The 13,026-nt window shown below is 38.6% G+C and overlaps 2 protein-coding genes across 3 annotated transcripts; one reads left to right on the top strand and one right to left on the bottom strand.

Annotated features, from left to right (window-relative positions):
• The first annotated feature begins 1,593 nt into the window (after positions 1–1,593).
• Positions 1,594–4,127, top strand: bag2 (BCL2 associated athanogene 2). Its single transcript, XM_041050340.1, has 3 exons — positions 1,594–1,862; positions 2,265–2,374; positions 3,548–4,127. The coding sequence occupies exons 1-3, from the start codon at positions 1,741–1,743 to the stop codon at positions 3,940–3,942; spliced, it is 627 nt and encodes a 208-aa protein (XP_040906274.1). The 5' UTR covers positions 1,594–1,740; the 3' UTR covers positions 3,943–4,127.
• Positions 4,128–5,217: 1,090 nt separating this feature from the next.
• On the bottom strand, positions 5,218–12,412 carry rab23 (RAB23, member RAS oncogene family). 2 transcript variants are annotated; one of them, XM_041050339.1, is made up of 7 exons: positions 12,017–12,412; positions 9,310–9,499; positions 8,851–8,936; positions 8,370–8,526; positions 8,170–8,252; positions 7,976–8,068; positions 5,218–7,871 (listed from the first exon to the last, which is right to left on the bottom strand). In XM_041050339.1, the coding sequence occupies exons 2-7, from the start codon at positions 9,462–9,464 to the stop codon at positions 7,738–7,740; spliced, it is 708 nt and encodes a 235-aa protein (XP_040906273.1). In that variant the 5' UTR covers positions 9,465–9,499; positions 12,017–12,412; the 3' UTR covers positions 5,218–7,737. The 2 variants fall into 2 exon arrangements, with proteins under 2 accessions (XP_040906273.1, XP_040906272.1); XM_041050338.1 differs by having other exon boundaries at positions 5,219–7,871; positions 9,310–9,542.
• Positions 12,413–13,026: the final 614 nt, after the last annotated feature.

Here is a 13,026-nt window from a genome sequence, read left to right on the forward strand (position 1 = left end):
TAAATCAACAGAGGACACCACAGGCTCCATTTTAGAAATCTTCTCTATCTCAAGTGCAGAGCAGCACTCAGATCATAGTGTCACTGGCAGAGCCAATGTTTTTTTGGAAGGTTGGTTTGTGGCTGTTGATCTATTCACAGTCCTCTGTTGTGAAGGACGCAACACTTCTGTGTTTCAACACACGTGCTATAGATGGCACTGATGACACTGCAAGATGCCGCAGCTGAACTTGTGACAGTGCTGAGTGTGTCTCCAATTGCGGCGTCTGTTTGCAGACGTGAAATCCAGTGTATTACATGCACCAGTCTTTCCTGAAGTACTGTCATATAAGCCCTGAAGTTTATATGTCAGAACATTTGATCATTCTTCAAAAATGAAAACCAGTTGTTGCTGTTTCTTTGTGTCTCTGTTATGCTGGTCAGGCGTTAGCAGCATTAAGAGAGGCATTATTCTACTGTGATACAGAAATGCGATAACATACTTTGGCATGCAGGGCACACAGTCCACCAAATTAAAATACTTAGACCCATCTGGATGAAGATCAGTGGAATATAGTACCAGGGGTCTGTTTTATGCTTGTTGTACCAAATTATTTCTGTGCACCATTTTGAATTATAAACACTCTCCCAGTGGAAGTTTTCTGTAATTGCAGCAGCACCAATTCTGGCAAAAGCTCTTTGAGCTCCATTAGTTTCCTCGTGTTGTCTTTTAAATGATTATAGGTTGACACACTGCTTCCTTTTAAAGTGAATTCACACTGCAAATTGGCATTCGCATGCGTTTAGTGTTGCTGCCTTTGGGATACACATGTATTTCCAAAATAGGTTTCAATTGCTTGTTTGTCTTTTTTTTCATGTCCTCTTAGTCACTTTTATAATTTGTGACTTTGCAAGTTTGATTATAGGTCAAACAGATAATGAAGAAACCTGTTCAGTATTCTAAAAGTAGTTTTGAGATAGTGTTTCAGGTGGTAAACGGAGTGTGTTCATGCACTCTTGGGACAAGTTAATTGGAACAGAACCCTCCTGGTTGTAGAATTTGGCAGCTACTGTCTAACACTCTCAAACACTGGTGAGAAACTCCTTTAACTCTCATTCAAGCACATGGTTTAGAACATGACAGGTAAAGCTGGGTAATTTCTTCAGTATCCATAAACTACACAATCTTTATGATATTCTAGTCATTTATAGAAACCTCTACCATCACTAAAATGGTAGATTCAAGGTTAGAAAGTTTTTTGTCTTTTATCTAATTTGCCACTTATGTTCAAAAGATAAAATGAAAACCCAGCCATCTTAAGTCCACTCTAATCTGGGGGTTCCCAAAACTGTAATGAAGACTCCAGAGAGCCAAAAAAGGCTTTAAAAAAACCCTTACTGCAAGACATTTATTAAATATGAAAAATAAAAAATAGAGAACTGTCAAAGCTGTTGTGATCTTTATATTAAAGTGTAACCGGAAGGATTCAGGGGTGGACCCACTGCATCTTCTCAGGGACCTCTCGAGGTCCTCGGACCCCACTTTGGGAACCACTGTTCTGGTCTCCTCGGGAAACTTCTACAGTGACTGAGGAGGGAGCGATTGAAGGAAGTTGCAGCCCATGTTAGGAAATGTTCTCCCTGGGGCGCTGCGGCCGGTGGAGTTACTGTCAGCTGGACGGCACAGGCTGTGGATCGCACACGGGATTTCCTCTCAGGCACGGATCATAATAACATCAATAATAATCATCATATCACCAACATGGCTCAAGCAAAAATACAGGCGAAAATGAACGAAGCTCCCTGCAGCAAGTTCAGCAGGACACTGTCCATGGCAGATCGCTCCGGACTCCTCCTGGAAAGTTTGGATCAGCTGGAAACGAGGTACAGTTGAGTAACAGGCCTGACCATGTGCGTTATATCCTGTACAATTGAGCTGTTTGAAACTACTACAATCGTACATTGTAAGACTGCTCACATCTTTTTTATAACTGAAGAGAATCTGCAGGCGCTTTACAGAAATTGGATGTCGCAGCGTTTAAAAAATGCAGCAGATCAAAAAAAGTTTGGTGACAAAACAATAAGTGGGTGTAGGTGCGGCTCTTGTTATTCTAACAGAAAGAAAATTACTATCCATACTGGCACTGTACGCTAACGTGGATGGATTGTGACACTCCTATTCATCGTCTTAAATTATAATAACAAATCCGTTATTATTCTTTGCAGTGTACAGTATTTGTTTTTAAATGTATGGCGGTGGTTATGACTTGCCTCTGTCTCCGTCAGGGTGGAGGCTTTACGCGAAGCAGCATCAGCCATGGAGCAGGAAAGGGAGTCCATCCTGGAAATGATTCAGTCCATACAGAACAGTCAAGAAATGCGTAACATCTGTGCTGGTGAGGCTGCTGACTCTGTGTTTTTGTTTGTTCGGGTTTTTCTGTTTCTTTTAACACTGACAGTAAAAATAATAATAATAATAATAATAATAATGATAATAAATAAAACTAAAATGGAGTGTGATCCACCTTGTTTCACTGTATAGTACACTGTATAGTACTCAATGGTATGTTTTAATCCACCCCCTTTTTTTTTCTTTAGCCGCTGTAACATTATGATCCAGTGAGGTTATGCTTTGAGTGATGCATTATAGTTGGGTGGTGGTGTTCAAGAACCTCAGGGGATTTCAAAAGGAACAAGACAACATACCACGCCCAAGAGAAGATAGAAGCTTTCAATAACCCAGATTCAGAGTGTGTACTGTAGGATAAACACAAAGGGGAGTGATATTATCATACAGTGTGTATCAAGTTTCATGGATCCCAATTTCCTGATTTCACCTTACATCAATACAGCACTGTCTTCTGTTCTGTACATGCAGGGATTGGAAATTACATTAACAACATTAACACTGTGTAATCTTGTCCGATGCAATGTAGAGACCCTGCCATAAATACTACCACCGTGAACCTAATATTATAGGCACTCTGTGGTTTGTTGTATTGCATATACACACCTATCACATAATAACATATAATAAACATAATAATATATTACTAAAATATTGTTTTGTCACCTGCATGAAAAAGTAAGCTACTTCCTATACACAACAAACTGGTGTTTTAAGAGTAATCACAGAGTTGAATCAACATCTTTCTGACACACTCTTGAAATTTAAGTTCATAAGCTCCACAAGTGCATGGTCATCCTGTTGGATTGTATAGCATTAGATTAGAACTGGAGCTTATCCCAACATAGTATTGTGGCATAGAACAATCACAGTCACCTGAGCTGTTTGTCTGCGTATGGTGAGAGGAAACTGGAGCACAAACATGGAAACTCCACATTGTTAGGACAAGGACAAGAACCTTGTTGTGAGGCAACACTTAGCCAGTGCGTGACCTCCTTACCATAGATGTTCTTATTATTGTGTCCACTACTGTATTACCAGTATATTTTACTGAGATAAGTGAGATAACTTCTGTCACAGTTTGGTGCTATACAAATAAAATTGACTTGACTATTTAGTTGAAGACACAGCATTGATTTCTGTCTTGCTTTATGTCTTCTAGGGGAGAGAGAAGAGTTAACTTTAACCGCAAACCGTCTTATGGGCCGGACGCTGGCTGTTGAGGTCTCTGTTGGCACAATCAGAAACTCCCAACAGGAGGAGGCTTTGCGTAAGGCCACATCCATGATAGATGAAATAGTGAAAAAGTTACTGAATGACATGGACGGTGGCCGTCGGCGGCTGCAGGCCCTGCACGCGGCCTGTGTGACTGAGGCGCCGCCCGTCCCCATCGACCAAAAATTCCAGGCCGTAGTGATCGGTTGTGCTCTGGAGGACCAGAAGAAGATCAAGCGGAGGCTGGAGACTTTGTTGCGGAATGTTGAAAATGCTGAAAAGAACATCAAGATTATGGATCACCAAAAACTGGAGGACCCACAAGCCAATGGCAGTAAATAAGACTCGTCGCCAAAGAATAAAATGTCTTAAATGCCACTAACCTCATCGAGAACTGTCGTAATCCCAAGCTAATTTTTAGAGAGACTCTACATGTAACAGAAAGACCTGTCACTATGGGACAAATTACAGTGATACTGAACCTTAGGGCCAAAAAAAAAAAAAAAAATACAGCAAAGCACAACTCACTAGTGAACAGACACCATCATTTTCCCTGAAGGATTTTTTACTGTGATTTCTGTGCACAATCAAGCTTTACTTTCAAATTACCATCTTTTACTCACCTACTTAATATGGATGGTTTATTATGTAAACCCACTTCACAAGGTGTGATCACATAAGCACTTAAGACAGAAAAAGATACAACAGCTTTGCGCTACATTGGAGGTTTGTTCAGTCTATTGGAAAATGCAGTGCTGACATTCAACTCATCCTACTCAATTAAGTAGGAGCAGGAATATCCAAATAAAAGTGAGAGAATATGCCTGATGAATACTGGTTAAGGTCAGAAAATCTTAATAATAACAATGTTCCAAGTATCTTTTTCTGGTTTCACTGTCTCACCTTTACCTGGTTGAGACAGGGACAAGGATTTACATGATGTACATGCACTACCTCTTTGTGTGAAGGCAACACAGATCACATTAAGCTGTGGATTTTAGTTCATATTTACACAAAGTCGTTATTAATGTGAGATTGTTTCAGAAAAGTAAATAAAAAAGAAAAACACTTTGTCAAGTGAATATGTCAAAGTTGCCTGTTGCTTTCAGAGGAGCCCTTTCTATATAAGTTGTAACTTGAGCACTTCTCTATTTGTCTTATTTTCCACTTAACTATCCAGTAACATACACATTACATACACACGTTAGTCTATAGCCTCTGTTCTATATAGTCTCAATAAACTCTATTCTGTTGGCATCAAAGATATTTTTAAAATGGAGACGTGTACAAAACAATCTACATAGAAACATCAGTGTCAACAAGGCAATGGTAACATAGTGCTATAGTCACGTTAGTCAGCTATAAACATTTTTGTAATTTTAACTGTAATATCTCAACTCAAGCCCCCCTTACTAGCATTCTCAGGAGCTTTCAACCACATCATATGCTCTTTCTCTATGCAAAGAGCTTCAGAAAATGTTTGAAAGCCCTGAAGAAAGCTAGTCAGCAGACCTTGAGGTACATTTTTCTTTAGTCAAACCTGAACTTCCACACACATCACGGTTACTTAATTAACTTTTGTGTGAGCACAATCTTTTAGCAGCATTTACTTATTTGTGATTATCTCACCTTCTTAACCACGTGCACCTAAACAAAAATGTTTTAATGTAAATTTTTGGTTAAAAGACTGTACTGACAGAAAGGTATGGTCATTTGAAATTACACATGGGATGCCCAAGAAAAAAAGTAAAGTTTTATTTAATTCAGATTACCGACAACTTTTCCCCCCCAAAACTTAACATCAGGTGTGCAGCTGTGTGGCACACTTCAAGTTGTGATACATTTGAAACTGTTTAAAAAAAAAAAAAAGACATACAACATATGTAAGCATACATATGTTGGTCTGTCTATCTAAATGTGTGAAACTGGTTTATGAAGTTGCGTGTGGAAAAGAAAAGTAATAGCAAGACACAAAGATTATTACAACACCTGAGTGACAGCACATAAGTATTGTTAGTTTTAACTTATGGTTCTTTAAGATTATATGCCATCTTAATGATAAAGTGCACTAAATCCATTCAGTCAAAAAGCAAAAAGGCAAAGTAAACACAATGTTACAAGTGAGAGAAAGCTAGAGAAATAAATATTTACAGATTTACTGTGCAGGCAGTTTTAAACAAACAGCAAGAGCAGGATTAAAATGCTTACTGGCGGTCAGAGGGGAAGAATGTAAACATGGACAAGGCATTGTGGCATTGCAACCATGATTGAACATTCACTGATGTGGAAAAAAGGCTTGCATGCATTACTTATGCCACACTTTCTTTTTTTTTCCAAAACAGAACTGTTTACCAAAAAAAAAAAAAAAAACAAGAAAGAAAGACTGGAACACAACCTTAGTACCAATGATATAACTGATATGATATAATGATAAATGTTGAACACATCTGAAGCACCTGTTGGGATGTTCACAACAGACTATGAAGTGAAAAAAAGAAATGAATGAAATCAGTCCCATCTGACCTTCTAACACAGATCTGAGATCAGTTACAAAACTTTTAAAAAGACAAAAACATGCATGCACATGTAACCCCAGATGTCCTGTGTCTAATTACATGTAAAATACTTACAATAGTAACTATTAATAAAGAAATGTTACTTTTAGCCAGGAGATTTAATATAAGACTTTTATACATTACCACATATTTATTTGTGCTTGGTAAACCGGTGTCTTTCAGATAATGAGTTTGGAAAAAAAAACAAAAATAAAAAGGCTTGATGAAGACAAGGCAATAACATAATTCACAGCTAGCTGTGACTGAGCATTAGTTTTTGGAGTACCTTCATGTAAGTAAGAAGAAATTTTTGTAAGAAGGAATATCTTGCATATTCAGGCACATACAAGCTCTTCAACAGAAAAATATATGATCCTAAGGGTCAGCTTTTTGCAACACCTTCAGAGAGCAAGGGTTCACACTCTGCTCAAGACACCTCTTTCAGTCTTTTCGATTCTGTTTCCACTCCTTCTCCCTTTCCCCCATTCGAAAAGGAGCAGAATGATATCCTATAAAGAAATATTGTAAAAACAGAATACACAGGTATTGAAACTTATTTGCTCTGAAACTAAACAATGACTGACTCAAAGCTGTACCAAAGTTAAAGTAAAAATGTAAACAAATGAAATCAAAACAGAGTACTGTAAATGATTGTGACTTTATGGACTATCACTCAAAGAGAAGAGAATCAACCAATTTTTAACATCATAAAATCCTAGACTTTGTGAGAATTTGGTTAACTAATCTGTAAATAAGTGGTTTGTAAGCAGACAGAGAACTATTTTATAATAATAGCTATTGATATTTGGTTGTACATAGGAGTACATTCTAGTATTTTCAAGTTACATCCAAATCACTGCAGTGTTAATATTCAACTACAGCTCAGAAAATGGAAATTTGGCACTATGTCAACACTAAAGTGAAAATATCACTCAACACTGTTGTGATTCGTACAAAAATACTTATGCACAGAGAATTAACTCTGGATTCGACAGCGTTTTGTCCACAATGAACAGTATAGTCTGAACCATATTCTGTTGACAGTTAGAAAAATATGGTACAAAATAGTCTGCGCATCTTCTACAATGCATGCAAACATATTGCACGGCTGAAATGTCAAACGCATGGATGGGTGACCACGAGCAACTGTTTTCTCAGAGGAAGAGTGCAACCTTTGCTATTACATTATTTAGACCAAAAACCACAAGCACTCATAGACTCTTGTTTTGTTTTTTTTTTGGGGGGGGGGGGGGGGGGGTGTACTTCATTCAATTCATAACACAACATACTGTATCTGCAGATGTTGCTGTAACTTAAGGCAACAACAAAGAGGACCCAAGAGTGTACAAACGTTGACAGGTTTTGTGCGCAGATCATTGATGGAAGATCCAAGGCTGAAGCAAAGGAAATTCAACCATCAATGTAGGGATACAGGCTAAACATCAGGTTATTAAAGTAGTACAGATTAGTATTTCCCCAGTCTGTATGGGCTTTGGTCTCTACATGTGGCTACCTCCATTGAATACAATGACCAATCTAGTCTTGGAAACAATAGTCTGTCACTAAAATGAAATGATCCTATCTAGAGTAGGCTGCAACTCCCGAAAGGATTTTTACTCTTCTTGGTCCTTTGTTTGTTAGGTCGCAAAGTGATGACTTCTCTGCCGTTGCTGGAGCTCTGGTTGCAGGTATTACTACTTGTGGTGTTAAAAACACCTTTGGAAAAAAAAGCACAATTTATGAGTAATATCGTACTTAAGAAAAAAAAAACTTGAAATGTAACATAAAAGGTGATTTGAAAAATTGGAAAAATTTCTTACCTATTTTATTGCTTGTTGTATGGACCACCTCTGTCTCCTCTGCTGTTTGCTGTTTGAGTCGCTGAAGGTACTTCTCAGCTAAGTACTTAAAAACTAAAAAGAAAGAAGCAGCAGAAATGTTATGACGATTACATTCAGAGTTAGACTGCTTCACAGACATTATAGACCAGTCGTCCACATTTTCAGTAACCCACCCTCGTTGACATTAAGGTCCTCTTTTACCGAAGCTCGATAAAATCTCAGTTTAAGTCTTTTAGCCAAAGCTTCTGCCTCCTCGCTGCAATATAAGAAAGTACATTTCTTGAATTCATAGTATACATTTCACAGTCATTGCCATTTGCCCTTAACATTCAGTTGCTTTACTGTTCCACTGTGTGAAAAAAAAGAAACTTACTTTTTTATAACAGTCTCTTCCAAGAGGTCAATTTTGTTCTGCACTAGAACTGTGGGAATATCTCCAACCTCTGCCTCCACCTTCTCCCTCCAGTTGTCAATGGCCTGAAACGACTCCCTGTCTGTGGTAGAAAAGACTAGCACACATGCTTGTGCACCTGGAATGCAAGACAACACACCATGACAACAGTTCAGGTTTTTGTTTCGAGCTGTTAACTTTGTTTATTCTGATATGATACATAATTCACCCTCCTTCAGGATGTAAACACTCTGTCAACTTCAGAACAGCCCCACTGGAGATTCAGTTTTTAGGCATGTTTGCAGTGATATGTGTGCTGGAGCGTGTGCTTTGGTTAAATAACGCTGTGCTGCCAGTAAACCATAAAATCTGAGACAAATATAAACATAACCTCAGCACTCAGAGAGGTCAGTGACCCAAAGCAACAGTGCCACATTTGTCACAGTGGTATGGGGGTTCTTACCACGATAATAGGCCTTGGTGATAGCGTCAAACTCCTCCTGTCCAGCGGTGTCCCACAGCATTAGTCGGACCTCCTCGTCATTTACACTAAAACAATGAGCAGGCATTGAGGGGAAAGTCTTGTTAGCATAACAACATCCACCCAGCACAGCAGCTTTTAATGTAATATTCATGCATGTTTGCTAAATCTACGCTTTTAAGAGCTATATCATGTGACAAAACATTTGCACATTTTCTCACTGTGTCCTAATTAAATTAAAATTATGAGATGCTTATTATTGTAGACTAAAAACGTCTTTATTAATGAAGTTGCAGTTGCCGTCTGTCTTTGCAATGACCTTACAAAAAAAAAAAAATAGAGTATAAAACTAAACTGTGGTGCATCAAAGCCCAGCAGTAACTTTAAATACAGGCTGTAACTGATAGAGGAATGAGAACTTCAGCGAAACAACTTATTTACACTATCTGCCTTTCCAGGAAGTCCACTCCGATGGTCTTTTTGTAGTCCTTCGTGAAGATACCCTTGCAGTAACGCTGGATCATACTGGACTTGCCAACGGCTCCATTGCCGACTACGACCACCTTGATGGCCACTTCCATGTCCTCCTCCAACATGGTGACGACGTCTGGCCGGATTCCTCAGTTCCGCTCTGCCCGGGTAGTTTCAGCGATGTGACACGAACACATATACCACTTGAAAGATTAAAATAAACAGAACACTGGAGTGTGGTACAAGCTTAGATACTCTAAGAAAAACATGTCTGGCAGAAACAGCAACGCAAGTGAAACTAAAATATTGTCTTGTGATTTAGCACATCCTGATTTGGTTTACATTTCAAGCCCCCGTGTCAGTGAAAGCAGTCAAATAGCTAAGAAAATACGCAATATAAAGTTTGTTATAGTGACTGTATCAAGGCTGGTAACGTTTGGTTTAGGATCAACTTTCTGAACACAGTTAGTGAAACAATATTTTACAGTTCAGACACAGAAAACTTTGTCTCTAAGTAGTAGCTGTGGCCACAACAAATACTAAGCTTGTACTACAATGAAGGCTGCTCTTTTTTCAATACAGAACTGTTACTTCAGACAGACAGTAAAAATCAAACAATTTCACTCATTTTAGTTTTTATTAGAAACATCAAACCAATCTGAGACAATCAATCAAAACTTTTTCTCAGATTGGTCTAACTTGTGAATACAGATCCACTAATACACTTTATAATAACTGATTTATGACATAAATGTATAAAAATCAGAAATTCCATCCCATTTCATTTGAAGCATCCCAGCTCAGGACTTTTTTCAACAAAAAGCAGCAAAGTTGAACTTTTCTTAAACTTATTTCTCATCCAGTACAACCAAAAACTTAGAAGACACAGGTATCCTTATATTATATAGGTTGCTACAGCTGCATCAAATGTTTATTTTTGTTACTGATTAATCTTATTTTTCAATTAATCTTTTCTGTGCACGTTCAAAAATAACATCTGAATTTCTAATCACCAGAGCCTAAAGCAGTTGGTTTGGCCAACAGTCAAAACTCTAAAAGTATCCAATGTCAATTTTTACAGCTCTTCCAATTTGAAATTTTATGACTTTCAGCACTTCAGGTTACCATGTGAATTTAATTAGGAAGGAGGTACACTCTAATAAATGGATTTATATGCACAATGCCTTGAACTGTCCTTTAAACTATTATACGTGCTCAACCAGAACGAACCGTTGTAAATTTTACAGGAAGCGACTGTGCAATGTGTTTATTCTTCCATTAGCACTGAGAGCAGCAGACTCCACATAGCAACTGGGTCTTCCACAGTTCTATGCGTGTAGCTGCTGAGTGCAATGCTAAACAACATATTGTGGGAAAGCTGTTCCCAATGGACACTGACAGCCTACTGTGTGACTGTGGTGTCCAACAGCCTGTCTGGATTTGACTCACAATATGTATTTCAGTAAAAGATATTATTCATCAACCATAATTGAGCTGCATGATGCAGCAGTTGCTATAACACGAAGGAAAAACATGGCTTGAAATAAAAGAGACTGCTATTTTACTATTTTGCTATTTGTACACTTGTTTTGGGTGAAGATTTATGTTTAGCTTTCAGCAAAATCTATACACCAGATTTCACCCTGAAAGGCAATCTCTACGAGTCTTAACTCATGCTTAGTTAAGACTCGGGATCCCCTTCTTTCTTTCAACATGAATCTAACTAAACATCTGACAAGTTATACATTTGCAATACATTCATATCTCAATCTAATTATTTCCAGAATAGTAGCAGTAGTTTAAATTTGTTTTAGGGTTACAGATACTTCAGAGTGTGCATGTATGAACACATCTGACATTGATAATAGTGTTGGACAATTATTTGAACGTATGTCACTGTAATGTTTTAAACCTTGAATTTTCTACACAAAGTTTGGCACAATCTAACAATATGAAGTAATAAATCAGACTTCTCTCACAATAATTTCTAAAATACCTGGAAATGACAGTCCCAGTTTGACCCCCCACTTCCATCAACTCTGATAAACTGATCATTTTCCATACCTGCACAGGTGACTACCCTGTTTATATTGAGGGACTTCTAGTTGTTATATTTTTGCCACCTACACTGAGATCATTACTCGATTCATACCATAGCCTTAAGACACAGAGAAAATCTGATATGTAGCCCTGTCTTTTACATACCATGGTAGCAGGGTATCCTGTGCATTAGTGCACATATATATGAACTCTATTAAGTATGAAGAAGATAATACACCTCCCCTCCTAGACAGTGAGTCATCTTCACAGACTCACCGTTACTTTACCCAGGCCTCAAGGCGGGGCAGCGGCAAAGCCAAGATTTTAGGGCACAGGGAGGATAAAAATATTACAATGCCATGAGATGTAACTATTCCTCTCTGTCAGGTTTACCTGTTGCTGTAGGTAAGGTAGTGTTTCCAAAGTCTGGGAGTGGAATTCAGTGCTTAGTAAACTTTACATTGTGCCTTATTTGCTCAAATCAGACTATCTCACCCTGGTCAAGATATGACCTGTTGAATAGCAGCTTTAAGCACCGAGCAGCTGCCGGTGTAGTCCGTTACAGCTGAATGGAGGAAACAGTGCGGGTCAGTAAGGATTAAAAGCTAGCATACCCACAGAGCGAGCAGCTTCTTACCTGTAAAATCACGTTACGACTCATCAGGGGTCCGCCAACATTAGAGGAACTAACCAGCCAGCTAACCCACAATCACATATCTACAGCCTCTGTTCTTCTCTGTGGCAAGAGGAGACGCTAGTGACTCTGATGCTAAGGTTACCTAGCTAAGGTTAGCCACTTTTTTCCCAGAGAAAAGAACCTTCTGCTCCGCCCGTTAATGATATCCAGCTAATGTCCGCACAGAGCCAGTGCTCTCAGCTTCAAAACGACAGATAAAGTTTAGTTAACGTCGACAACCGAGTGCGATCTGTGACATTTGTGGGATGAAAATTACTATCTACGGGCATTGCTATCTATCGGCGAGCCTACATTTCAACTGACTACGTTGCGCACGAGAGTAGCTAACCAGGCAACTGGCTAGCTCGCTAATGTCTGTTGCTAAGCAGCGGAGCCAAAGAGTGCACAACGCAAGAGAGTCGACATGAAACACACGTCTCGACTTAGGAGGAGTCTTAGGAACAGTTGTAGTCCTAAAGTCACGACTGTCAATGCTGAAGTCCTTGTCATGTCTTTACATCTACAATAAATCCTCCCTGATATTGATGATATTTTCTCCACATCTATATGTGTTAACTGTGTGTTTTATCTCTGTGGCTGACTCAAACTGAATGCCTCATTGGTGGAAGACGTATTCAGATTTGTGTCTTGCAATCATATTATTTATACATTTATATGCGCTTAGTTCTGGCTAAAACTGATGCCGTCCGATACAACAATAAATCCTTTCTTCATGAACGTTACAGTATTGTTGAATCAGCTTTAAAGAGGCGTTTATGGCGCTGTTTTACCGCATTGAATTGAAGTTGACAGGTGTTTCTATTATTTTGTCCACCCCATTCAAACCAAAGAAGGGAGGCTAAATGATTATGCAGTTAAATCAACACCACTTTGACACAATTCAACAGGTTATAACTTTCATACAAGCAGGATTTATTGCAGCACTGCATTATTAGACTGTAAAAGGCGTT

Source organism: Toxotes jaculatrix, chromosome 11, assembly GCF_017976425.1.
Source record: "Toxotes jaculatrix isolate fToxJac2 chromosome 11, fToxJac2.pri, whole genome shotgun sequence".
In the NCBI taxonomy this organism is placed as follows: Eukaryota; Metazoa; Chordata; class Actinopteri; family Toxotidae; genus Toxotes; species Toxotes jaculatrix.

What these genes read in the sequence shown, in the direction of transcription:
- bag2 (XM_041050340.1), top strand. Translation starts at nt 1,741, where the DNA reads ATGGCTCAAGCAAAAATACAGGCGAAAATGAACGAAGCTCCCTGCAGC. An exon ending in TTGGATCAGCTGGAAACGAG is followed by an intron (nt 1,863 to 2,264) that starts GTACAGTTGAGT and finishes TGTCTCCGTCAG; the next exon opens with GGTGGAGGCTTTACGCGAAG. An exon ending in AATGCGTAACATCTGTGCTG is followed by an intron (nt 2,375 to 3,547) that starts GTGAGGCTGCTG and finishes TATGTCTTCTAG; the next exon opens with GGGAGAGAGAAGAGTTAACT.
- rab23 (XM_041050339.1), bottom strand. Translation starts at nt 9,464, where the DNA reads ATGTTGGAGGAGGACATGGAAGTGGCCATCAAGGTGGTCGTAGTCGGC. An exon ending in TTCCTGGAAAGGCAGATAGT is followed by an intron (nt 8,937 to 9,309) that starts GTAAATAAGTTG and finishes TCATTGTTTTAG; the next exon opens with TGTAAATGACGAGGAGGTCC. An exon ending in GAAGAGACTGTTATAAAAAA is followed by an intron (nt 8,253 to 8,369) that starts GTAAGTTTCTTT and finishes CTTATATTGCAG; the next exon opens with CGAGGAGGCAGAAGCTTTGG.